This window comes from Chelmon rostratus, chromosome 7 (genome assembly GCF_017976325.1).
Source record: "Chelmon rostratus isolate fCheRos1 chromosome 7, fCheRos1.pri, whole genome shotgun sequence".
Lineage (NCBI taxonomy): Eukaryota > Metazoa > Chordata > Actinopteri > Chaetodontiformes > Chaetodontidae > Chelmon > Chelmon rostratus.
The window spans coordinates 15,221,958-15,246,631 of NC_055664.1; the positions used below are offsets into that span (position 1 = coordinate 15,221,958).

The 24,674-nt window shown below is 43.2% G+C and overlaps 2 protein-coding genes across 4 annotated transcripts in view; both read right to left on the minus strand.

Moving 5' to 3' along the window:
- sept4b (septin 4b) overlaps nucleotides 1–2,987 on the minus strand; it is a 43,039-nt gene extending 40,052 nt beyond the window's left edge. The window contains exon 1 of the mRNA XM_041940010.1: nucleotides 2,760–2,987. Within this exon, the coding sequence (XP_041795944.1) occupies nucleotides 2,760–2,811 (52 nt within the window). The 5' untranslated portion in view covers nucleotides 2,812–2,987. The remainder of the gene's footprint in view (nucleotides 1–2,759) is intronic.
- A 1,345-nt stretch (nucleotides 2,988–4,332) lies between these two features.
- limk1a (LIM domain kinase 1a) overlaps nucleotides 4,333–24,674 on the minus strand; it is a 48,575-nt gene continuing 28,233 nt past the window's right edge. For 2 of the 3 annotated variants that reach the window (XM_041940326.1, XM_041940327.1), the window contains 13 exons: nucleotides 15,818–15,927; nucleotides 14,314–14,529; nucleotides 13,911–14,016; nucleotides 13,045–13,256; nucleotides 12,618–12,804; nucleotides 12,254–12,340; nucleotides 10,423–10,554; nucleotides 10,151–10,210; nucleotides 9,665–9,730; nucleotides 9,031–9,199; nucleotides 8,763–8,818; nucleotides 7,759–7,916; nucleotides 4,333–7,621 (listed from right to left, as the gene is read on the minus strand). In XM_041940326.1, the coding sequence (XP_041796260.1) occupies nucleotides 7,453–7,621; nucleotides 7,759–7,916; nucleotides 8,763–8,818; nucleotides 9,031–9,199; nucleotides 9,665–9,730; nucleotides 10,151–10,210; nucleotides 10,423–10,554; nucleotides 12,254–12,340; nucleotides 12,618–12,804; nucleotides 13,045–13,256; nucleotides 13,911–14,016; nucleotides 14,314–14,529; nucleotides 15,818–15,927 (1,728 nt within the window). In that variant the 3' untranslated portion in view covers nucleotides 4,333–7,452. Of the gene's footprint in view, nucleotides 7,622–7,758; nucleotides 7,917–8,762; nucleotides 8,819–9,030; nucleotides 9,200–9,664; nucleotides 9,731–10,150; nucleotides 10,211–10,422; nucleotides 10,555–12,253; nucleotides 12,341–12,617; nucleotides 12,805–13,044; nucleotides 13,257–13,910; nucleotides 14,017–14,313; nucleotides 14,530–15,817; nucleotides 15,928–21,176; nucleotides 21,306–24,674 lie in introns of those variants that run through there. The other variant, XM_041940329.1, reaches the window with a different exon arrangement.

The window sequence follows — 24,674 nt, forward strand, 5'->3', positions numbered from 1 at the left end:
CAGGAATTTGGTTTTACTGAAAACAAGGGGAATGGGTTGCAACAATACAAGGCATTAATTATTCCTGTGTGAGACATTTGGAAAACGACCATTTCCACACTGTGAAAACACCCTCTGCAGTAATTAGTTAAGAGCAGATGCCGGTCCAAATTATTCATGATGTTTGCCATTTACTGATTCTGTCAGTTCTTAAGAGGCAAAACAATTTTCTTAACTCCAAGCTGCCTGTCCCGAGAAACTTACTGGCAGTGTTACAAATACTGATTCACTACTTTAAACTCAGGACCATCACTGGCTGCAAGCTCACAGAGTAGACTGTCCTGAGACGCAGGTCAGGGGACTGAAATATCATTATAGCCTCTGCCACCATTTACAGCCACCACAGGAACAGCAGAAATGTTACAGCTGACAGGCTCTGCTTCAGTAGTTCCTGCATATGGACAATATATAATGTATGAGCTGCATACTGGTGCTGCTGCTGCTCTTTAAAACAGGATTGGCATCAGTATGCATCACTCCGGATGCAGTTTGACTGAAATTACTGTGGCAGGATGACATGCAAATAAGACTCCTGTGTACTGTTGACAGAGCAAACAAATGAACGGATAAATTAAACATCCACGACCATAGCGCCCCAAAAACGTCTGCAAATTTAGAGCCGAAAACATCTTATTACAGAGACATGTGATCAACGTAAAATTCCTGTGCTGTACTATAATGGCCACTCGCTTGGCTTGTTAATTTTTCTTGTGGTTCATTTCTTGACCTACATGCCGAGGTCCTCCACCAGTGATGCTGTCAGTGCGGCCACAGGCAGCAGCGAGGATGGTAGCATCTCTCCACAAGGCTTTCCCTGAGGAATGTTAGCCACTGCTGACCATGCCACCCATCCACACTGCTCATTTTCCAACTGGGAGCCTTTTACACTTTGTTTTTAAGTGAGGCGGGGCTCATATCAGGGGTTGGTGTTGTTAGAAAAGGAACATGTTGCTTTATTTGTTAAATGGGCTATGAGGTTTTAATATAGCAGGCCTAGATTCTTCTTCTACACAGATCAGTTCAGATAAAAGTGGAGTGTAAATGCATGCTTTCTAATTCCCCCAACTGATATCTGTCCTCAGTTCTGCAAAGAAATGTGAGCAAAGAAATACAGATTTTCCAGTAAGCCAACACAGTCATCAATAACACACGTCAGACATGGAAAGACTAACATTTGCACTTATCACCAAGATGTAAAAATCTGTAGTAGCTCCGCTCTGTCAATGAATTGACAGAGATGCTAAAGACGGATCTTAGGATGCATAATTTCACACTGTCACACATGTCTGGTTAAGATATTTGAATTTAAAATAAGTCTGCTTCTCATTGTCCATTAAGGAGTTCTTTCATGATTTCTGGTTAAACTAATGCAGTGATATATGCTGTTATATTCAGATCTACTCATGTACTTATGTAAGTCATATATCTATGAATAGAGCACTAGTGCATGAGCAAAAGGGAGCAACTGGGCACAGAAATGGACGAATGAAAAGCTTCTACCCCAGATTTTTGCAGATTGAAGTACCCTCTCAACTATTGCTTATGTTTGTCATCAAATATAATCCTGAAATTCGAGATGCTGTATCAGATCACTATCTCTGTCCACTATCTGCACGAGAGCTCTCATCACCTCCCACTTTCTCCTCTTCCATCTTTGTCTTCAACACAGCACGCCTCTACTTCTACACCACAGGGCAAGAGTTTCATTGAGCCAGATGTCTCAGTGTGACTGCAGCCTCCAGTGCTCCATATCATGAGACTGATGTGCCTGAATATAAACTACTTTCTTTTCCCAGAGTGGGAGCTCATGAGATGGGGATGGGCTCTGAGCTCACACGGCTTTCAGACGTGATAAGAAACAGGTGATCTGTGTGTGATACACTTTGAAACAGGAAACCTCTGGACTGAGAAGAAGTATGGAGCGGAGCTAGGCTATATATGAGCTCACTGCATATACGTTACATCATGACAGTGTATATGTCAGCTGATAAGAAAGAAATGTAAGAATGTAGTCGAAGTAATTAAGAAAAAGTACCTCTTTTACATAGCAGTAAAAGTGAAAGTCATTTGTCACCTGTAAAGTGTCCAGTTAAGTGCATATCCTAGTTCTGTGAAAAAACATTTAATGAACCCTTGAAATTTTTTAATGCTTCTTTACAAAACAAACTGAGTCAGGGCTGCTTGTTTTCTTGACTGCTATAGAGTGAATACGAGTGATGGGGCGAGTCTCTGCGGGATTAAACGCAGACCTCGACCATCCGGCGGCAGCCTCTTCAATATCAATGCTATCCAGCAACATCTTCGTGGTCCAGAAATAGTTTGGTGTGGCGAGTCTTGGTGCCACTTGCATAACTGTGGAATTACAGTGTGCCGCTGCCGTGTCCCGTGTGGCGCTCAGTGCCAGGCTTTTCGGGGATTTTCGTTCAGCAGAACGCTGTGTACCCTGTGTCCAGTGAGAGTGTAATTTATGAAATGTATGTAAAACACCTGAATAAAACCTGACCTGCAGCCAAGCGTGGCCGGTATCACAACAGCGGCGTGTAGATGTGTGCTAACGGCGACAGTCCCGTATGCCTTTAACGGATAAAAAACACGATTTAAAGGGACGTCGTAGGCTAAATTTTGGGTCAGTCCTGGGACGCGGTAATTTGGGGCACTAGGCGAGCATCACCGGAGTAAAACAACATCCCACATGCGGCGTCGGATGTGATGGTACTCACCGTGGTTGAACATTGCGGAACGAAACCGGTTGTTGCTGGACGAATTTTCCATCTCTCAAAGTTTCAGTTAACGCCAAGAGCTGCGACCTCCTTCTTCTACTTCTACTTCTTCTTCTTCTCCTCCTTCTTCGTCTTCTTCGTCTTCTGCGGTATTTCCGTAATTTCCTCTCTTAATCTGAACACAACTGCGGTGAAATGACAGTCTCTGTGTTGTGTTTGACCGGACAAACCCGTCCCCCCTGTGTGTGTGTGAGAGAGAGAGAGAGAGAAAGGGAGAGAGTGTGTGTGTTTGGCAGCAGCAGTACACACGCGCGCGCGCGAACATACACACACACACACACACACACACTCACACACAAACACTCGCAGCCGTTCAAAACTGACGAGCCAGTCAGCCCGGTGACGTCACGAGACAGCAGCAGTTGCAGCAGCAGCGTCGGAATGAAAACAATCGCACGTGGATGCGGTGGGAGAAGGGTCACGTGCACCTGCAAGGCAAAAAATGCGCCGTTCCTCGCGAAAAGCATCGACGGTGGTCAGGTGACTGTTAGCTGCAGAGGACCAGGAAACAAACAGAGAAAACCAAGGGTATTTGAATGTTGTGCGTTTAGGGTTACCCTAGTATCACTGAACCTACAAACTCACCTAAAGTCACTGTTTATTCTAAATATTGTTGGAATTTTTTTATCATGAAGGCTACAGCTATAAAAAACCCCATGCATTAAGGTGGTAGGCTAGCTAATCTGCTACAATATTATCCACATTATTTTTATTATTCGCAGTAGTACTACCACAAGCAGTATAAAGCCAGTGGGGGAATGCAACAAAAATACATTTACTTAAATACTTCACCTAGTACGATCTTAATAGTGCTAAGTATCCTACAGTACTTGGGTACTTGAGTGCAAATAATTGTAATCTATATTTTAGAAAGAAAATGTGTACTTTTTACTCCTTTATATTTCTTTGACAGCTGTCACTTCAAGTAAATTTTGCTGATAACACCCTCGTACTTTTACTTAAAATCAAATGTAGTATTTGTTGTACAGTTGCAATTTTAAGCATTTAATCTATATAAAGGATCTGAATAAATTTTCCACCACAGTTATTTGTAATCATAGGATGAGAGACACTAGTCTGTATGCATACCGATGAGGGATGAGCAGCTGTATTTAGTTTTTTTTAATTACTTTAAGAGATTCTTCCCGTTATTTCACCATATAAATGAACATCAGTGATATATAGTGACATCTGGTGGTCAATTTATTATCGCATGTCTAATCTATTTACCCTCTCTTTCCCAAGTACATGCAAGCACCTTTTTTTTGCCACTTTAATGTAGCCCACACGTTTTCTGTGCTGATAACGCAGTACTCTTCTAGTGTGAACTTGGCGTGTGAAGCGGAGTTTGCACATATTATTGGAGCTCTCATACTATGACAGTAGTACAAATGTAGAAGGTTAATGACAAAACTGTGGTCTTTCTGTGGCTCCTTTTATCACTGAAATGCAACAGACTGAGAAAGACATAATCACAAACGAACAAACGCTTTCCAGCTTGTTTTAGAAGCAACAGTTTTATTTTTAGCTGTGACAAAAAGAAAAAAAAACAGTCGCCTCCTCAGAGTCTAAATGTTCACCTTCAGGATTAAAGTGCAGAATTGTTTTCACAGCTTGTGTAAAAAATTAAATAGGACAAAAAAAGAGAGAAATATTAAAATATCAAAACTGACAATGGAGATGTGGAAAATATAAATATAATACAGAACAAGATGAAATCTCATACAACATAGTATCAGTAACGATATTCAATCCACTTGAATCAGGCCTGCACTTATGATACATTAAAAAAGGAAATCAGTTCACGTTTTCGAGTCGTTGGCAAGGCTAGCTTACAACAAAGGCACAGCATTGTTCAGAGGTAACGATCCTTTGCAAAGAAGTGCTGCGGCAACATTCTCATTGATCATCAACACACCCTCACAGACACACCTAACATGCTCGACATGGCTCAGACAGGAATGGAGACAGAAACATGGCAAAGCCACTCATGTACAGTACATGCCCACGGACGAACACATCAACCAGGAGGGGCTTGTCTTACAAAAGCATATTTTGTGTTATTAGCCTATACAGTGACAGAAAGTTGCATGCTCTTTGAGTCTCACTACTATAGTTGAATGCTGCTTTTCCTATTAAACTGCTGAATTAACTGAATTGTGAAGTAAGCTCCAGTAAAGTACGGCCCTGAGCCAAAAGAGTATGATGAGGAGGTGAGAGGTGAGACGGACCAGTTTAAGTGCTCTATTATCAGAAAGACCAGCAGTGGTTGCTGCCTCTGTGGGCATCAAATATAAAACCAAGCAGTCAGAAACAACACAGAACATCATTCACAAAGGACCAGTCTGTAGGCAGCAGGCAGAGCTGAGACATCACATCCTCTTGGCAGCAAAGACCAGAAAACTGACATGACGGTAAATTTTAGAGATTTCTGCCAAAGATTTCTAAAATGCAGTCATTATTCCTGTAGATATATGATTTTACTGCCAATAAGATCCAAAAGGGATCCAACAGGCCCCAACTATATTTAAAAGCTGAACCCTGGAAAACAAACCACAGAAACTTCACACTTTGCTATCAAGAGGATGAATTTCCCAGATCCCATTTTTACAGTTGAAAGGCTCTATCAGTGTCTTGCATTCATATATCAACCTGAACCGACATCATTTGTTTCCTTATTACAAGTTAGCCCAAGAGAGGAAATTAACAAACATGGCTTCAACCAGCCATTTGGTAATATAGTGCAAATTAAAGTACTCAAATCTATACAAAAAGATTTCAGTGGTTATATAGTTATATATATAAAAAAACAGAAGCTGTGTTTTTTTTCTCATTACGTTTTTCTCTGTTGACATTTTTGTCTTTCATTCTTTGTTGTCTTATTCAAAATGATGATTTTGAGACAAAAACAGCTCGATTTAGAAGCTGAACAGACCTCGCTAGTACATCATGCAGCTAGTGAAAAAAAAAGGAAACAGCAGGGAAAAAAAAAGATTTTTAGTCTAGAGGCAGAAAAATGTATGTTACAAGGTGCAAGAGAGACAGTGACAGTGGAAGAGATTATTTCTGAGGGGTGCGCATATTTATGCAATGTACGCAGACGGAAGTAAGGACAGACACATACATACAGTGATGTATATACAGCTAGCATTTACATGTAAACAAACAGTAGGTCATCCACTGGAGGAGAGACAGCTGACATGATGAGGCAGTACCTGGTGATGGTATTCCGACACCTGAACTACTGTACAGTACATGAGACGAGAGTGTAGAAGATTCTCAAATCACACAGAATTATTGTAATATGCCGATGTAGTTCAGCAACTTTGATCTGGTTAGATCATCCGGAATTGCAATTAAGTTCAATCAAATGTTGAGAATTACCTTTTTGATGGAGGGAAACGACAGAATGTGACATTTATTGGGCTTGAACTGAGGGTAGGAGATACTTTGTGGCCATAAGATTCCTCTTTGCTCGAATGCTAAAGCCCCAAATTTGCCACAGTGGTGACATAGTAGAAAAAACCCCAACCAAAGCGAAACAATAAAGCTTTCAGCTGTGCCCTATTAACTGCAGTCAAACTTTAACTCTCCTTAATTTCAACTGGTCAGCCAATAAAAATATGGCAATGTAGCGTACGTATAGAAAATATGTCTGTACATTTACAATATTTAAAACATTTACAATGTCTCTAGCTATGTACACTGGTATGTGTTTGATTGTATAAGATGCCACGTCAGGATGAATGAGACACGCTAACAGCTCTTAAAATTGTGAAAGAACGTCGTGATTTATGCAAACGATGCCTCAATGCTAAGTCAGTGCTACACAATAAATGAGGGAGAGGGGCGGCGCCACAGACACACGTAGGTCTAGTTTCTGATCAAATGAGGTCAGAGGGACACGATGAACCGGGATACGACCTGACAGCATTATTTACAGTCATGCACTCTTCAGTGAGCTTTTTAAAGCTTGAAAGGATTTGTTTGACTTGTACAAGTGGACAGCAGGTTGATCTCAGCCTTTGACGGGCCCCTCTCCTTTGCACTTTCCATATGTTCAATTTTGATTTCCAAACCAAAAGCAAAAATCAAACCAAACTCACACAGAAACACCTGCACACACATACTGCACAATGTACTCTGCAGAGGCCCAAAGTGAGGAGGCTGAAGGTTTGCCTAATGCTTTGTTTTTTGGACTGCTTTATCCACATGAATATACACACTACAGTAAGTACAGTAAGTATTCTTGAATGGAATGAGCGCTAGTGTCAAATCTAAATGATTCAACAGCTGAGTCGTGATTTGAAAGTTAGGTCTAATTGCATATGACACGTTCCACTTTAGCTTCGGGTGCAGCAGAATCAAGCTATCGTAGTTAATGTCTCTTGATTTAACTTTGAGAGAGAGTGTGTGTGTGTGTGTGTGTGTGTGTGCAGCTCGCACAGGTGGCTTTTTAGATCCACATTTCCCTCCCGAGTCTCCTCGTTAAGCCTGAGCCAGCCTACGCCCGCAGCTTCAAACACGGAGGAGTATTGACACGGCTCCTCCAGCCACTGCACCGCCCGAGGCAGGCCACCGCTGCCCTTGTGGGGTTAACTCTGATTTCCCACTCCTCCAGCCGTGTTCAGCCCTACTCCGGCTGTTCGGGGTGAGTGTGCAGGCCATTTTCAGGGCGCGTGCTGCTGTGGTTCTCCCAGAAGGCCTTGTGCAGCTGGTCCAGTTCAGACACCAGGGGTAGACCAATGTCCAGGTGCATCTTCAGGTTCTCCAGCCACTCTTCCAGTTTGGAGAAAGCAGGCCTGAAGATTAAAACAGCAGATGTTACATTCACCCCAAACCATAAGAAACCGTAGTTTTAGATTCATTTATTTTTTTATGTTAGGTGAACAGTCCCTTTAGGCAATGCTTCAATGTGAATCTATGGTAGATGTCTGACCGTTTGTCTGCATCAAGGTCACAGCACACAGCAGCCACAGGGAAAAAGGCGGGGGGACAGTTTGAGGGACAGTAGTGCTCCAGGAAGCCGGACACGTTCAGTCCAAAGTCCATCCCCCTGGGGAGGTAGTCTGGGTCTGCGTTCACCCTGCCAATTATCTGCAGAGAGCGAGAAAAACAAAAAAAAGAGGAACAAAGAGTGAGAAGAATTAAAGATAGAGATGTCAGAGCAAAGGGAATCCTCCTGTGCCGATCGGCTGAAAACCAGGAAACCCTCCAAAGTGAAGCCGATCGTTCCCAACAGACCACAACTACCGTTCGTCTGCCTTTCCGTAGCCACATGAAGACAGCTTTGCTTTTCTGCTCTCTCTAATCACTGCAATATTCTCTGGCTAATGGTGTCCATCTGGGGAAGTCATATTCTGAGTGATTGAACTAAACTGTTAAGCCCGAATTATGTGGACGGTGTGTGGCCAGGCCCAAAGCTTACCACAGTTTGAGGCTGGGCTTTCATTCAGAAAACAAATATTTTTTGACTTTTTGGGGGCTCTGGGGCTTTCGAGAAGACTTTTCCCTCATAAAATGAATGGTTTTAGATTATTTTTGCCTTTACTGGACATGTTGACAGCTAAGAGATAGGAAACATATGGAGGGAAGGAACAAGACCAACAAAGCAACAACAACGTGCAAAAAAGGTCTTTGGCTGGAACTGAGGCAGCGACGTTGCAGTAACCATGCAGCTACCAAGGCGCACAATGAACTGGACCTTTTAAAAGTATTGGAAGGAGCTGACTGTTTGACAGCTCATTGTAATTGTCTGTATTTTGCAGAAAACCGGTCCAAATGAAAAGTTTAGACCAAATGAAAATCATAATGTTGCCACATTCAATGAAAACTGAAACCATCATCCAGAGTTTAAATAATTTAATGTTACAGTGACAATCTGAAAAAACCTAATCAGAGAGTCTGGCTTTTAACTAGTAGTGAGAGTGGAAGGTCACTCACCTCACAGAGCATGATACCAAAGGAGAAGATATCCACTCTCTCATCATAGCTCTTCCCTGTAAAAGGAAAAGAAGAAAATTAGGCTGCTGAGTTCAAGAAAATATTAATATTCAGGAGGAAGGCCAAATATAGTCAGCAACTGTAGCATTGCAGTGACTACTGTTTTCTTTAGGTGTCTTTGGATAGTGTGAATGGGTTTAAATAAATGAATCAGTGTCTTCATATTACTGAAAAAGGAGCAACCGCACAGTGTCCCTGTAGATCATACCGTGGATCATCTCAGGAGCCATCCAGTAGGGGTTTCCCACCACGGTGTACCTCTTTCTGCGGTCGGGCTTCTTCAGGCCGGGAAGTTTACCCTGCGACAACTTCTCCTCGTGCTTGTCCTCCACCATGAGTCGAGACAGCCCAAAGTCTGCCACCACTACTGTGTTGTTCTACACAGAGAGAATTAGACACAAAACAGTGCTGTTACGCTGCAAGCACTGATGCAGCCAAATACAGCAAGAGATAGCGATGAAAGAGACAGAAGCTTAGAGGTGACAGGAGGGTTCAGCTAGTTTTTAGCTCCTTTAAAGTGCTTGAAATTCAACTCTAAGCTTGTAATTTCTCTTAAAGACACTTCAGATGTGAGCTCTTTACTACAAACCTTTTGTTATCATGTGACACGTGTGCAATGAGGGCAAGCTGGAAGTTTGTGCTGCAGCTAACTTGTGTGTGGCATATTTTAAGAAGGCTTAGTCTGTCATAGCTACTGCTAACAAAGCTCTTCTTTGTTTCTGTGTCTGACGTGCCCCAGCAGATGACAGATGGACTGCGTTAAATCCTCAAAACCAAACATACTGTATATGCACAGGTATGTCCATGCACACACAAATGCAGAGGAATACACAAGTTCTTACCTCTCGGACGAGACAGTTGTGTGAGTTCAGGTCCCGGTGGATTATGTTCATAGAATGCAGATATGTCTGAATGATAGAAAGACAGATGGGAAAAGACAGAAAGAATAACAAGAATTTAGTGGTAATCAAAAACCTGTGCCAAGAGGAACAAGCCTGCTTTGTTTCATCTTAAGTAGCTGCTGTTGTAAATACAATAATCCAGTCATGCGCGACATTCATCATTGTAGTCACATCAATGGTCTAATCCTGCAGGAATTCATGCTTTAATTTCCGTAAAGGGGGATGGAAAGATTGTGCACATTATTAGCAGGAGGGTTGTAGCTCTCTAACACGACCACTAGAGGGAGACAATACTACAGTAAACAGGAAGCCCTTCACAGCTGCATATCAAGGATTGTACTGTATTTAGAGGCTTTACCTGTGTACTGTTTCTCATAAAAAGATACACTATCACAATTAAATGCACTTTTCGGTCTTTGAACTCACCATCCCAGCAGCTATGTCAGTGGCGAAACTGACCCTCTGGTTCCAGGGATAGTTGCTGTCCTGTGAGCAAAAATCACAATTAAATATCATTGTCTTCAGTTGTGCTGATAGCTCACAACTTTACATTGTTAAACTACAAAGACTCCACCTGCGGCAAAGCAAGACCAGACCACTTCCTCAATTACTAAAAGGTCTACGCAGTGCATTTTGAATACCGAACGCTCGTTCACACACTCGTACTGTAAGTCTGCAGGCACACACTCAGCTCTTACCATTTTCTTGATGATTTCCCTCAAGGTGCCACCCTTTATGTACTCTGCGATGAAGTTGAGTCTTTTGTCCTTGTAGAGAACTCCGATGAACTTGAGCACATTGGGGTGATCCAAGCAACGCATGACTTTCACCTGATGAGACAGCATCGCACATTGTTTACACACTGTTCCTCTATGATCTTTGCTGCTTTTCTCACTTGTTCAGAAGGTTGACACTTCACTTGGACAACTTCACATCAGTGTAGAATTGTCGCACCATTGTCACTATACTCAACTACAGTCATACCACTAATAAGACCTAACTCAAAATAAAGCTTCAAGGAATAGATGAGAAAATCGACCACACTCTCACACATGAAAAATATATGAAGCTACAGCCAGCGGACAGCCATCTTAGCTTAGCATAAACGCTGGAAACAGGGGGACACAGCTAGCCTCGTTCTGTCCAAAGATAACAAAATCCGTCTACCAGCATCTTGAATACTCACAAGTGAACATTTTATATCTTTGTTTAATGTGCACAAAACCTGACGTATAGCTGTGTTGTGTTTCACATGGGATTACGTGCTGGACGACTTTCTTCATAGAAGTCCTAATAGAAGTGCTAAACTAAGCTAACCAGCTGCTGGCTTTAGCTCCATGTTTAATGTGCAGACATGAGAGTTATATCAATCTTTTCATTTTGCTAAGAGAGCGAGGAGCTTATTTCCCAAAATGCTGAACTATTCTTTTAACTTCTAGTTAAGAATGAACATCAGCAGTTCTGATGAAGCACACTGGCAGTTTAAGTGTAGCAGTTATTTTCCTAAGGGGTCGGGGGCAAAGCTACCCAGAAAGTGTCCTACGAGTAGTGTTCAGAGCACTACGGCAGTATGACATCTCATAAAACATTTACCTCCCTCAGGGCTGGGCTGTGAGGGAGGAGGAGGAGGAGGAGGGTCACTATTACACACACATAAACCTGAAATATAAGTCTCATGATGTCTAAAATTTCTGGTGCGTTCATTTCTAATCTTTACCCGAGAGGCTCTGGAGCACCAAACAACATCACAAGAGACTCAGTAATGTGAGACTTGGGCCACCTACAAACAAACATCCAGGGGGAGTAATAATCATGCCTCATCGTGGTTGGTTTGTTTTATAGCCGCTACTTCTACTCTGTCATTGTCTGCACCAATTACAAAGCAAAGACTCCGTGTTGTTGTAGCCTCATAATAAATCTAACACCCCACACGCACATTCAGCCAGACGGGAACAATTTTCCTGAACTTCAAGCATCCCACTTAGTTAAGTGGACGAGTGAGTCTATGATGCTGAACATCAAACAGGAAGATCGGGAGTAATCCAGTTCAAGGGCAACGATGACTCTAAAAGTCTTACAGAAGTCTGAACTTCTGCGTATGAGTCATTCTCTGTTATCTTTTCAAATTAATGGGGGGACAGGAGAGAGATGAAGCTTCGTGTGGGAGGTAAAACAAGTTCTGCTCATCCATCATTTCTGGGTGAAAGGACTGTGTTAACACTCCCCTTCGCTCTATTTCAGAGGTAATTTTATGTCTTTTACTTTTATCTATTCAGGCGAGAGACTTCTTCTTTATTCAGTCGTGCCCTACATTTGCACAGAGGAGCTGCTAATTTTAAATTCAATATTCAGCGTCTGGTCGTGTGCAAAAAACATTTGTCTTTTCCTTCCTTGGTGCAGATCTTCCCAGCTGGTCCAGGAATCCAAACCTGGAACAAACTTGCTTCACTAAATTTAGGGTCCTGGCTATTCTCAGTTTAATAATTAATCAATCATTACTAATACCTGTGATCGTCCATCTCCACTCACCTCTTTCAGGAATGTCCTCTGCGTCTCATCATCAAAGCGAATCAACTCCTTCATCACCATCACCTCCCCCGTCTCCTTGTGGGTCACCTGTGACAAGACAGACAAATCAAGTTGAGCAACAAGCTGGGACACCTCAATCTGATCCAGAAAGTGGGCGAGAGCTTCACTCTAAATGTGACGACCTTGAAAACTCCTGGATGTGCAATAATCACAAACATTTCACCTCCTGCTTCATCATACTTTTCTCAATGCTGCCATCTTCTGGGCAATATACATATGACTACATTTGCTCTCAAAAGCGTGGATGCATGCTGCACATGTACTTCACAGACAGGCCGGTATAAACATGCTAACAGTGTCTGACCTTGATGGCCTGCCCAAAGCAGCCCTTCCCCAGCACCTCTCCATGGATGAGGTCGGATGGGCGGAAGATGCGGTGCGTCCGATTGGACACGACGCGGAGCGACTCTGATCGATTGATGTCCTTTCTCTGGGAGATGGGGGATGCTGCATTGCTGGAGCCTGGTGACTTATCAATACTATAGCTCCGCCTGGAGGGTCAGAGGGGAGACGGGAAGGGTGACAGGAAGAGAAGGGGAAAAGAGAGATGAAGAGGAATGAAGAGCAATGGAGGGGGTGAAGAAGAGGAGAGCAGAGTACTGGATTACTGTTTGCTGCTGCAATAAGGAGTATTTATCTAAGTTCATCTCTATTAACGGTGGATACAGAATATGTTAAAAAGGAAGGCAGGAAGAATGACATAAGCAGCATGCCTTCAGGAAGTTTCTTACGTGATGATGCGTGATCTCAGGCTGTTGATGTCCGGGTTGGGGGGCTGGGTGATGGGCAGGATGGGACTGGGGCCCTCTGACAGAGGGGTGGACAGGATGCCGTCCACTTGCTCTTCAGCCCCTGAGGAGCCTCCCTCCTGCCCCTGACTGTGAGGGTCGTGCTCGATGGTGAGCTGCAGCAGCCGGCTCGTCTCCTGGATCAGCAGGTCGATCTGGAGAGGAAGAGGGAGTTCAGACAGGCTGGTCAGTCCACGATCAGAACAGCAGAGATCACTATCATAGCTAAATACAAGCTCTCATGAATGAAGTCTGTTATAATGCTTTACAGTGCTGCAGTGCTTACTAGGAGGGATGTCACAGGACTTTCTGAGTGTTATTTCAGCAGCATGATTGCTTCACTGAGTATATGAGTGGTGAATAACTGTAAACTGCTACATTTAGCTGTTCCTGCTCATTAACTTAGTGCCACATGCAAATAATAAAGAATATAAGATGCTAGGCCAAGATGAATGGAGCCCCTAAAAACTGCTCACAGCACAAATGTGAGACTTTAAATTAACATCCTCCACATATGAAATTGACCTTGGGAGGAATAAATAAATAAGTAAATGTGGAATTCACAACAGTATATAGAATTTTTGAGATAATATTGCAGCCACGATGCACTTAAATCGATTTTTTTCCTCATCCCTAGTATTGGTAGTGCTCATCTTTAAAGTATTTTTTAGGACACCTCTAAGATTGTAAGTAATTCTAAGAAATGCTGGCTCTTTTCTCTCCTCAACCACAGGACAATTCAAAAATGCACATTCACAGTGAAGTACAGTACTTCAGTTACAACGTTTCAGGGACGGCGTGGTGAATACCTCATCCAGGGGGACATTGTGGATGGGCGTCCCGTTGATCTCAAGGATTCTATCTCCAACATGAATGGAGTTTTTCACATCTGGACTGATGCAGTCTGCATCCACCCTGAATAAAGAACAATAAACAGAGAAAAAAACTATAAAGAACCTTCCTTGCTGCACACATTTTCCTTTGGACAGACACCTGAAATCTGATAACAGTAACTTCGGCTCATTTCCTGTTCCTTCCACCCTGTTATACATTTTAAATGAATCTAATCTCCATTTTCAAGCTACCATTTTTCATCTTTCGTGGTCCACCATACTGACCTCTAGTGTTAGTGCAGTCTCTCCTCCTCACACAATGACATCCACAAAACATGCAAACACACACACACAGAGAAACGTGGACAGACAGACTCACTGGGACACTCTGACGGTGTGTCCATGTTCGGGGCTGTAGCCGTTGGTCGGGCTGAGCGGCTGGTCAATGGCCACGGAGAAACCCCGCCCTCTGCATCCGTTGTTGCCCTCGGCGGAGGCTGGGATGGACACGAGAGTGACGGTGTGAGGGATCCGTGAGCACGGCGAGTCCGGCAGCGACACCGGGGTGACAATGGTCTGGTAGTAGCAGTGACCACTGGAGCCAGACAGAAAGGGAGGGAGGGAGAGATAGAAAGGACACGGGACAGGAAATGTGAATCCAAGTGAGGTTTCTGGCTCTAAAACCATCCATGCAATCATAAGGGGAACATTAAGCTCTCAGTACAACAATTTTTATGGCATCACATGTTGTTGACAACATGTTGCTCTAGCTGCGTTTGGGAGAACACTGTGCTGTCATTGTTCAGATTTGAGGTTCAGCGTGACCTCTGATAACTCAAATCTGCTTCTTGAGTTTAGCTTACAAACAGGACTGTTTTCCCCTAAAACACGAGGAATGCTGGGAATGTATGGAGGACTCATGAATAGCTATGAAACGATCCAAAACCAACACACCAGTGCTGAATTTTCATCTGAATTCATTCGATTTTCTTGCCTGATGTCACTGATGTCAAGTGACCCTATCGGGGCAATCACTCAGTAAATGTGACGATCTGAGATAATCATCCGCTTCCACTCAGCGAGGAGGACAAAGGCTGGTCTGTCTGTTTGCATCTCTGTGTAATGCAGCTTGGTTCACATTGAAGCCTCTGTTTTTGAAGCCTGAGGCCAATGACTTTCACATTAACACAACCCTGCAGCTCCTACAAGAGCAACTTGAACCCAGTAAGAACTGTGAGAGACCAGCGATTTTCATTTGCATGTTCACTATTAGAGCCATCGAAACTGAGACTGTTAGAGCTGTTTATGCATTCATGCAAATGCTCTTCTCTGAATCCTAAGAAATTTCCTGCAGTTTATCTCTATCACCACCTTAAAATAACTGTAATTAGAGAAGCTTCATGTGTGTGCATAAAAATGCACCAGATACAAAAAAAAAACTCCAACATCTGCGGTCCAACTGTCATTGCTGTGAATTTACACCGTGCATTGATTCAGTTGTCACCACAGTTGGTCGTGATGTCGACAACAAATCCCTTGAGGCCAAAATAAGCCGCATGAATTTAAGATTTTGTCAGTCAACTGCAGCTTTGGTCTCTTCTTCATTTTTTGTGGCTTTGGTTTGCACTTCAAAGGGAATTTCAAGTGGATTAGTTTGCTACAGAAGATGGAATTAGGAAAATTAACTAGAGAAGTTCATAGTTTGGTAAATTGGGGAGAAGCAGAGCTACTGTGCCACGAACTGCAGAAGGTTTTTTTTTTCCAGTGTTAAAACATTAGGCCATTTAAAGACCGAGGAAAACAACAAGGTTTACATCTCACAGTCTGATTTGATTTTGCCATTCGGGGGACTGCATTTCTTATAAATTGTGTTTGAGGCTCACCAGTAGAGTTTGGATCTCTCCACCAGAGCGTACGTGTCTCCATCACCGATGAACGTCCTGCAGTTCAGACAGGTGAAGCATTCTGGGTGATATTTCTGTTCCCCTGCGACCTGTTGGAGAAAAACCAAAGACTCGGTTAAAAGGAGATTCTGCCTCCTGTGTGCTATGAAAATTTGATGCACTCGGATGTCAAAGGCGCTGCTCTCTGATCTCTCCTTAAAACACACCAGGGCAGGAATTCACAACAGCGCTTTTGATGTGTGGAGCAACAGGCACCATGAGGCTTTAATAACTGGTCGGAAAAGTAGGGCAAGGTCTGGTCACTTGGGGTAACACTAAGAGCTGGGAGATTGAATTTGCTGCTGCCAGAGCCCCCTCCAGAGCTTAGGGCAGTTTTACAAACAACAGACGGAACTGAGTTATGGCCAAAAAAACAGAGCAGGCAATGAGCAGATTAATCACACTGGCAGATCCGAGGATGCTGCTGCTGCTGGAGGATTCAAATCTGGGTGTTCTGAGGACCAGCGGGAGAAAACCAAACACTGTTAAAATGATCAGATTAATCACGCTGAAAAACTGAGATCGACCGTGTATCATCTCCATGTGCCTTCCCACTTTTACTGCTGCTCATTAATGCAGTTTGTCCTTGCTTGTCGTCACTCTGATCGACTGAGAAATCGATGAAGTGGGCCCACATCACCACATATATCAGTATCGACCCTTTTTAACTCCTTCAGGTAATTTTGCGCCCATCCACGCAAATGGCCCGACCACTCAAACACCTAATGACTCTTATGATTAAACATGAGCCACGATGTTGAGCGCTAAAGGTCGAGTCCGCCGGAGCTGTTCGCTCCCCCGAGGCTGTGCTTGTGGTTTCATTTTGTGCTCTGAGTGGCAGAAAAATTTTGGAGGGAGTGGGCCCCCTGACAGCACTTCTCAACTGCAATCATCTGCAATTCTAATTCACTATACCAGGAGCAAGGAGGGGCATTGCATGGACGAGTGCTGAACAAAGAACAATCAATTCAATGCAAAGGTAAAACAGAGAAAGGGGAGAATTTTGTGCAGTTGCATTATTTAAAGAGAAAACAGATTTACACCTTAAGGAAATATTACAAGACACAGTTCAGAGATTTCTGAACCTAAAAGTTTTACAAAATTTCCTTTGTAAAACAGGCTTTCGTACATCAAAACCAGCACTGAAGAGCAAAATATGAGCTCATGGATGCAGCCAAGTTTGTGATACGCAGCCTTAAAAGTAACCGGAAAATGAAAGCAGAGCTACTAATCGCCCCAAGAGAGAAACGCTGCTCATAAATGATCCATGAAACTGAAACAAGATGGGAAAACTGAGACAAAAAGGAAGAAAATGTGAAGATCAAAGAATCAATAAAATCATTGCGTACGGCCATATGTCTGCTGCCCCACCCTCCTCAGAGAGCAGCAGTGAAACCACGAGTGCACACAAACAGATCAACACATGCCGAGGGCCCTCCGGCTGCAGGGAGGACGACGCTGTACGAGCATATTAATTAACCGCTTTTTAAGTAATTTATCCGAGCAGTTCCTTCCAGCCAAATACCAGGAAAACATGCCACCACTTGGCTCTCATACAAAACATCCCGACTTCACTGGATTTCTGAGGTGCCAGTTATCTGTTTTCCCATTTTCGGAGTCAAAACAACCCTGCAAAAAATAAAAGACTTGAAGACTTTTTGCTGGATGTTGTTTAATGGTCATGCTGACAACACAACATCATAGCAGAGAGACGAGGAGCGGGAGAGATGGACAGAGACAGACAGAGACAGACAGAGAGAGAGAGAGAGGAGAAAACAGAGACATAATGGCTTTGTAATGGACAGGGGAACGACAGCCGTAGGGCTTATTGACCAACTTAATTTCTTTATTTGTCGTCCAAGCAGCCTGATAAGGAGACATAAACAATTACTGCCTAACATCGGCAGTGAGTTTAAACACACAGCATCAGAAAAACAACAGGACGAAAGAGAGAGGAGCAAAAGACATTTTAAAATTAAATACAAAAAATTTAGCATGATTTTTAGCCTCAGATAGATGTGTTTGCGGATAGCTGAGAATTGTTTCCTCCTATGTGTGTGTATGAGTGTGTGTGTGTCACTTAGGTGCAGCCTCACAAATGGGAAAGACAGGAAGAGAGGACAGCTGGACGGAGATGAAAAGGGTGTGTGGCTCTGCACAACCTGACACTGTGGCTGCCATTTGCTTGTCATGCAGGCATGACACCGACACACACACCCATATGCACACAAACACACACACACACCCATATGCACACACCCTCCCTAAAACAACATTAGACAGGCGACAGCTGCTGTCCTCACATTTAGGGCATGCTTCCTCTCCGAAGTGGCAGACAGGGAGAAAAGGGAAATTTCAAAATAAGTCGTCATCCTATGTGACATCAAGCCATGTGACGGCTTTGAAAAGAAAGATTCAAGAAACATCACATGTGTCATTAACACACGGCACTGCGTCCACTTTTTATCGTCACGCCACACAGAGGCTGCGTGTGCACGTGTCTTCAAGCCTCTGAGAGTTGATTTCATTATCTGTGTATTAGCTCATCACGCTCGTGAGTGTGTGACTGCGCGTTAGCCGGTCATGCAGCCTCGCGGCCTCCTCTAGTGACAACAAACCAAACCGTGTGCACATGTCGGCCTGGGGGAAGGGGTGAAGGGCGGGTCAAGCTGCAGCACAGTGTTCGGTTGCCGTGTGTGATGAGACCTCGGTCACATAGTTACCTTGACTTCAGACAGTGTTGTTTAGTGGTCATCTAAACAGCAATCAATAGCAAACATCTGACGCTCTGTTCAAAAATGATCAACTCTATGAACAGACAGTCACTGTAGCATCACAAAGTTGTATCATACCTGACAAAAAAACATAGTTTTTGGGGCCAAAAATGATTAAGCTTATTAGTAAATGCAGGTATTATTTTTATTATCATTTATCATACAATGTGTCTCTCAAAGTTAGTATTCACTCAGTTTAGAATGAGAGGGAAATACCACATTATGCTAACTTCGCTTACATTATCTGGAACCTTTGTGTAACATCACTGGCACAGTGTTTTGTCATTTGGGGTTATTTTTGTGAAATGTCTGAAATCTAAAATCCTCACAGTTTCAGTTCTTGTTTCTGTCTCCTGTAACCTTCTTGTGATCCCTTCAGGTCCCTGGCTTCAGGGTCCCTGGCTACCAGGTCTTGGTCTTTCATGTGGAGGGTGACAGCACTGCCGGGGGTCACTCCTCAGGTGCTGGAGTAGGATGCATTATTGGAGAAAAAAAACTAGAAGCGATGGTCAGCCACAGAGAGCGTCGGCTCAGCGTGCCGGGGCTTGTTTTTAATGATTTACATGTGTGACCTTAAGCTGACTGTGGAATGTGAGCACACCCTTTTTAGCCATTTGGAGGAATTTACGATGGTGTAATACTCTCAGTGACACTAAACAGTTAAGAAACACGTTGGTAGTAAGTCAGGGATTCCTGCCAACTCCTTCACTCACCCTCGCTGGTCATCACTTCAGTAGATCGCTTGCTGGGTCACACGTACTGTTCAGTGTTTCGATTTGAGCTGAAGTGACAACCGCTTATGACTCATAAGTAAAACTTCAAAGATATGAAAAATTCAAGATATGAATAAAAACTTAAAGAAAACACTTTAGAAAACATCTCATAATCTCTCACTTGTACTTTCCAGTTATTTGTCATAGTTCTTATTAGGCTCACAAAACACTTTCTACATGCTTCAGATTTTCCCCCTGACATCAGCTCGTCCTTGTTGATTACGTCTGGTAATGAATCTCAATCTTGTATATTAGTATACATTTGACTGATCAGACAGTCTGTTACTTCTGGGAACACAGTAGAGAAGGTTGTTTAAAGTTGAGCTTATTGATGTATCTATGGTCGACTAATCAACTATTCTGAAAATTGAGAAATGGTTATTTTTAAGCAAAAAAAGCCAGAAATTGTCTGCTTCCAGCCTCTGAAATGTGAATATTTGCTGCTTTTCGTAACCCACTATGACAGTAGACTACATGTTGGACTGTTTTCACAATTTTGTGACATTTTATAGACCAAATTATTACTTTAAAGCTTGTACAGTTTGGTGTCAGAGAGGTTGGAAGTGATGGTAACAATATATATTAGATATGACTGTAGCTCTACAGTCCATGTGTTTGTACGCAGGAGGACCTGATCAGGAACCCCCAACATAAACACCAGTTGGACCCTCTGACTTCACTCGGCTCCGGCTAAATGCTGAACGATGACCTCATAACAACACTGCTGAAGGTGCTTCTGAATGGCCTTGCTGAATTATGGGAGATCTGGCTCTGCTTAACCTCACGTTTGATGTAATGAACTTGACTCCAAAGCCTCCTTCGTTGGCCGAACTCAACAACACAGTCCATATGCGACTGAGCTCCCAGATTCAACAGATAACCTCAGACTTGTGTCTATAAAATGACCTCATGCGGATGTTTTTGGAGAAATCCGAAAAGCAACATGTGCACGAGGTACCTGATACTCCCCTCAGAGAGGGCTACAACTGGGTCAGACCCCAAAAACGTGTCAAAGGAAATTCCTCAAGGGATAATGACTGATAAAAACCCAGTATGGGTCGAGATGTTTCACACTGCTGCAATCAAGCCCACTGGAGTAGAAACAAAGTCAAAGGAAGAAATGATCCTGACTCCCTTTTAGACTTTCTACAGTAGACATCATTTAGGCAAATACAATTAGCCAGAGAGAGAAGACAGTAGCCCACATTGATGCGCTCTGAATGGAAACCCCCCTTCAGCTCCTAACAGCACAGCACCACAGCACACCCAGGCCAAAGCTTTACAAATGCTGCTCATGCATTCAGCTTCTCTCTTCTTCCACTGTGGTTTACAGCGCATGTAGGTGGTAAATAAAAATAACAGGGCGCTGTGACACAGTTATCAGACATCACTGCCGCTCGCCTGTTCACTTTTAAACCCGACTTTTATCCGACTATGAATGCTCTCTAAAAATAGCACACGTGCCATGGCTCATCAGTTTTTCATGACATGAAAGAAAAAGAGGAAAAAGCCAGAGCGCTGCAGAGAGAGAAGGGGAACAGAGCTGTAATTACCAGGCAATAAGCTGACCCAGTTTAAAGTGACACACAAACGCTGCAGCGAACATGCTTCGGTTTTAAAATCAAAGAGAAGAAGATGGAAAGAGTCTCTGCAGAAGCAACCGGCAAACCTCCTCACGTACGGCCGAACATCACCCATCAGTCCCCCACCCCCCAAACAAGCGACCCGGAGCGGCGGCAGTGAACGCCTCACCTTCTTATCCCTCTTCCACAGCCTGAGACAGCAGAAGCTCCAGAAAAACAAGTCTCCCACCATGTCAGCGAGAGCTGGCGTCTCTCCTCGCCGGGCTAGTTCATTCTACTGCGGCAGCCGAGTCCCCCGCTGTCACAACAAAACACTGGCAGCGGCCGAGCCGGCCGGAGAGGCAGAGCGGCGGGGAGAGGGAGGAGAGAGAGAGGGAGCAGCCCACGCCTTTGCAGCTGAGCTCATCTCTGAATCAATGTCACTCCTCCTGCCCCCCCGCCTCCCTCCTCTCTCTCACTTTTGCTATGACCTCATCGTTTCCTGTTTGGCCCCGCCCCCCACCGCCCCTTGCACACGCGCCGCCCGGCTGCTTCAACCGCACACCCCCACCCCCCTCCCCCCCTGGTGTCTTCAGTAAATTCCACACTCTTCCTCCTCCTCCTCTCATATGCCCCCATTCCTGCATTCACATTTCGAAACCAGTGAAAACTGGCAGAGGGACAGCTACAGGCTCCACTTACAGGACTTTATGTGGGGGAATAATGTTCTTTTCATTTATTTTGTTATGCATTAGTGAGACAAAGGCATGACAGCATTCTTTCAAGCATATAAATGGTAAACTAATGTTGTGCTGTAGACCAGAAAATAGCTTAATTTACAGTATATTACCACTGATCACCACCACATCTCCTTGTTAGAACTGCAAAATGATCATCTCTAATATTGATCAGTCTCTCAACTATTGCAATTAACTGATTAATTGTTACGTTAAAAAAAACATTGAAAAATGCCTGAGAGTTGCTCATTTTGGTTGCAGGGCAATCAAAAACCCAACTTACAATGATATGAAACCAGAGCAAAGCAACAAATTAAACTTGAGCGGGTGACAGGAGAAAAAGTGTGACATTTATGCTTATAAATGACTTCACTGAACTCATATGAACTACACAGAACAATTATGATCTGTTCTTTCTCACTGTAACTCACTGCGACGAACAACAAAGTTTGTTTGCCATTTTTTCGACTGCTTAATGAAATATTCAAACAAACAGTCAATAGATTAACAGATTAAGCAAAGGTTCGTTCTCTTGTCCCGCCACCGTCAGACGGCGCCCTGCAGGAGTTTACTGAAATGAAAACAAAAGCCAGAAAATGCCAAAAATATCCACTTTGAACAGAGATAGAGTCCTTGGTCACATGTTGTTCTCTAAATGTAGAGAACACATCACGACCCCACATAGGCATGAATTACTGATGCTTGTGTGATCTTTATTTTTTGTTTTAATCAGCTGACTTCGCCCCATCCTTCCGCTCTCTCCTCCACTGCCTCGTATAATCTCTCTTCTTGGTTTTATCTTTGCTGCTGCGTCACTGTTTCCTCCCCCCTCCCTCTTTAGCTCTGTGTCTCACTGTCTTCATGTCCCTCACATGTCCTGCATGCCAACGGCCCCCCCTTGCTGCAAGCCAGTGGTGGAGGGCCATCCGAGTGGGCAGTTATTAATAGAAAGTCAAATACCCTCTTGTCACTGCCTCTTGGTTCTTATGTGAAATTGTTAAATAATTGGAGACGGGCTGCAAAGAGAGGTGGCTGTCCAGAAAACATGAAACATCCTCTGCTCAGTCATAGAAGACTACTCGCCTCCTTCAACACCTTCATCAGCAAGCTAACTAATGAGTCTTAACTGTGTTAAAAGTTGCAGATTGATTGATGGGTGGACGTCATGATATTATTGGTTGAAATTGGTTGGTTCAAGCCTACATCGGCATACGTCGTATTTTCTTTTATAGGAAATAAACATGATTGGATTTTGATGTAAGAACACAAAGACATTTATTTTTATGATTATTTTTGGCTATAAACAGATGCACAATATGAGCAGGGATGTGATCTAAAAGGGCTAAAGAGGAATTTATCATCTCAACCTAAATGTAACTGAATTTCCCCTCATCAACAACATCATTATGAGCTTTATACCTTTAAACATCATTTGTCATGTTCAGTAATTTCCTGCACTTCCCAGTCAAAGCATGGCTCATGTTTAGGGTTACAGCAGAGTAAGTTGTCCCCCATCACAAACGTGAGAGTGAGCTTCAACTGAGCTCAGAGCCCACATATGGACTCTGTATAATTGATGGCAAGAGTGAAAAAAGCGAGTCTCAAAATACATTCCTCCTCTGTAATTCTGGCTCTCTCTGCCTCTAGGCAGCTGATAATTTGTCTCCCATCAATTCACCACTGTACAGTAGTTTATAAATATCTTACAATAATCTGCATCAGGCACTTTTAGCACCATTGAATCTGTCTGCAAGTATTTTATGGAGTAAATGTCTTCTAAAATAAGCCCAGTCTAAGTTGAAATCATGAGGAATAAAACAAATTCTTGCTCAAATCATGAGACTGAGACTTTAAACTGCTGCAGCTTTACTTGCTCTGGCTTGATCAGTATATTATTGAGGCTAATGTCAGCTAAAAAAAACTTTAGGCAGATATTACTGTAAAACACACTGAGTCATTGTTTTGACTTAATGACTGTTTTCTACTTGTTTGTGCATTTTAACCTGCAATAACTGCCTTTTTGGCTAATTGGTGGCAGCACAAAAACAAGCAGTGAGCACAACAACACTGACATTATCACCATTGTAGTTGATAGGACAAACAGCTGCCACATCCAGCACATCCGGAGCAACATCAGTAGTCATAAGGAGTCCTGTCTCTGGCCACACGGTCAATACCGTCCAACGTGCATTCTCTGGTGAGCTCTGTTTTTGGTCTCCACCAACGCCTGACAGAAAGAAATATCTGGCTCGTTAGCTGCTAAATGCTCGACTATCTTCACCAGCTTGTTGCTAACTGTGTCTGTCTGCTATTTGGTTCGCTTTTTAGAGCTGCTTTGCTGAAAACAACTCCCTCCTTCGGCAAAAATTATGTTTTGTAGAATGAGAGTGAAAAGAACCGTAAAATTGAGGGCCGGAAAACCAAAACCAAAAGTGCTCTGTAGGGCTGAGGGGAAGTTTCAAGTTCTTTGTTTGTCATTTGCACAACAGTTACAAGGAAGCAGTCGTTGGTAATTAAATTCTTGTTCTAAGCCTCCTTTGAACAGAGCTCATACAAAATGAATAAAAAAGAAAAAATGAGAAATAAGAAAAAGAGAATACATAAAATGAAACATATGAATAAAATGCATATGAAACAGAATGAAATACAATAAAGATTAAATAAAATCTAATGTTGTTCACGTTCAGTGAGTTTAGTCAAACCTGCTGGCAGTGGCAGAGGTGAAACCCAGCAGCCCACAGCGGTGCCACGGGGGGGTCTCCGCCTACAGAGGCTTTCGTCAGTGTTTCCCCTCTGGAAAGAGGAAATGCTTAACAAGGTTCAAAAACACTTCAGTGTAGATCACTGGTCAGGCTATGATCTCTCTAAATGTCAAGGGTTGTCTTGACTCCAGTATTTAAAGATCATCTCCTGACATTGATTAAAACCCTAAAAACCTGTCTCTGTACATC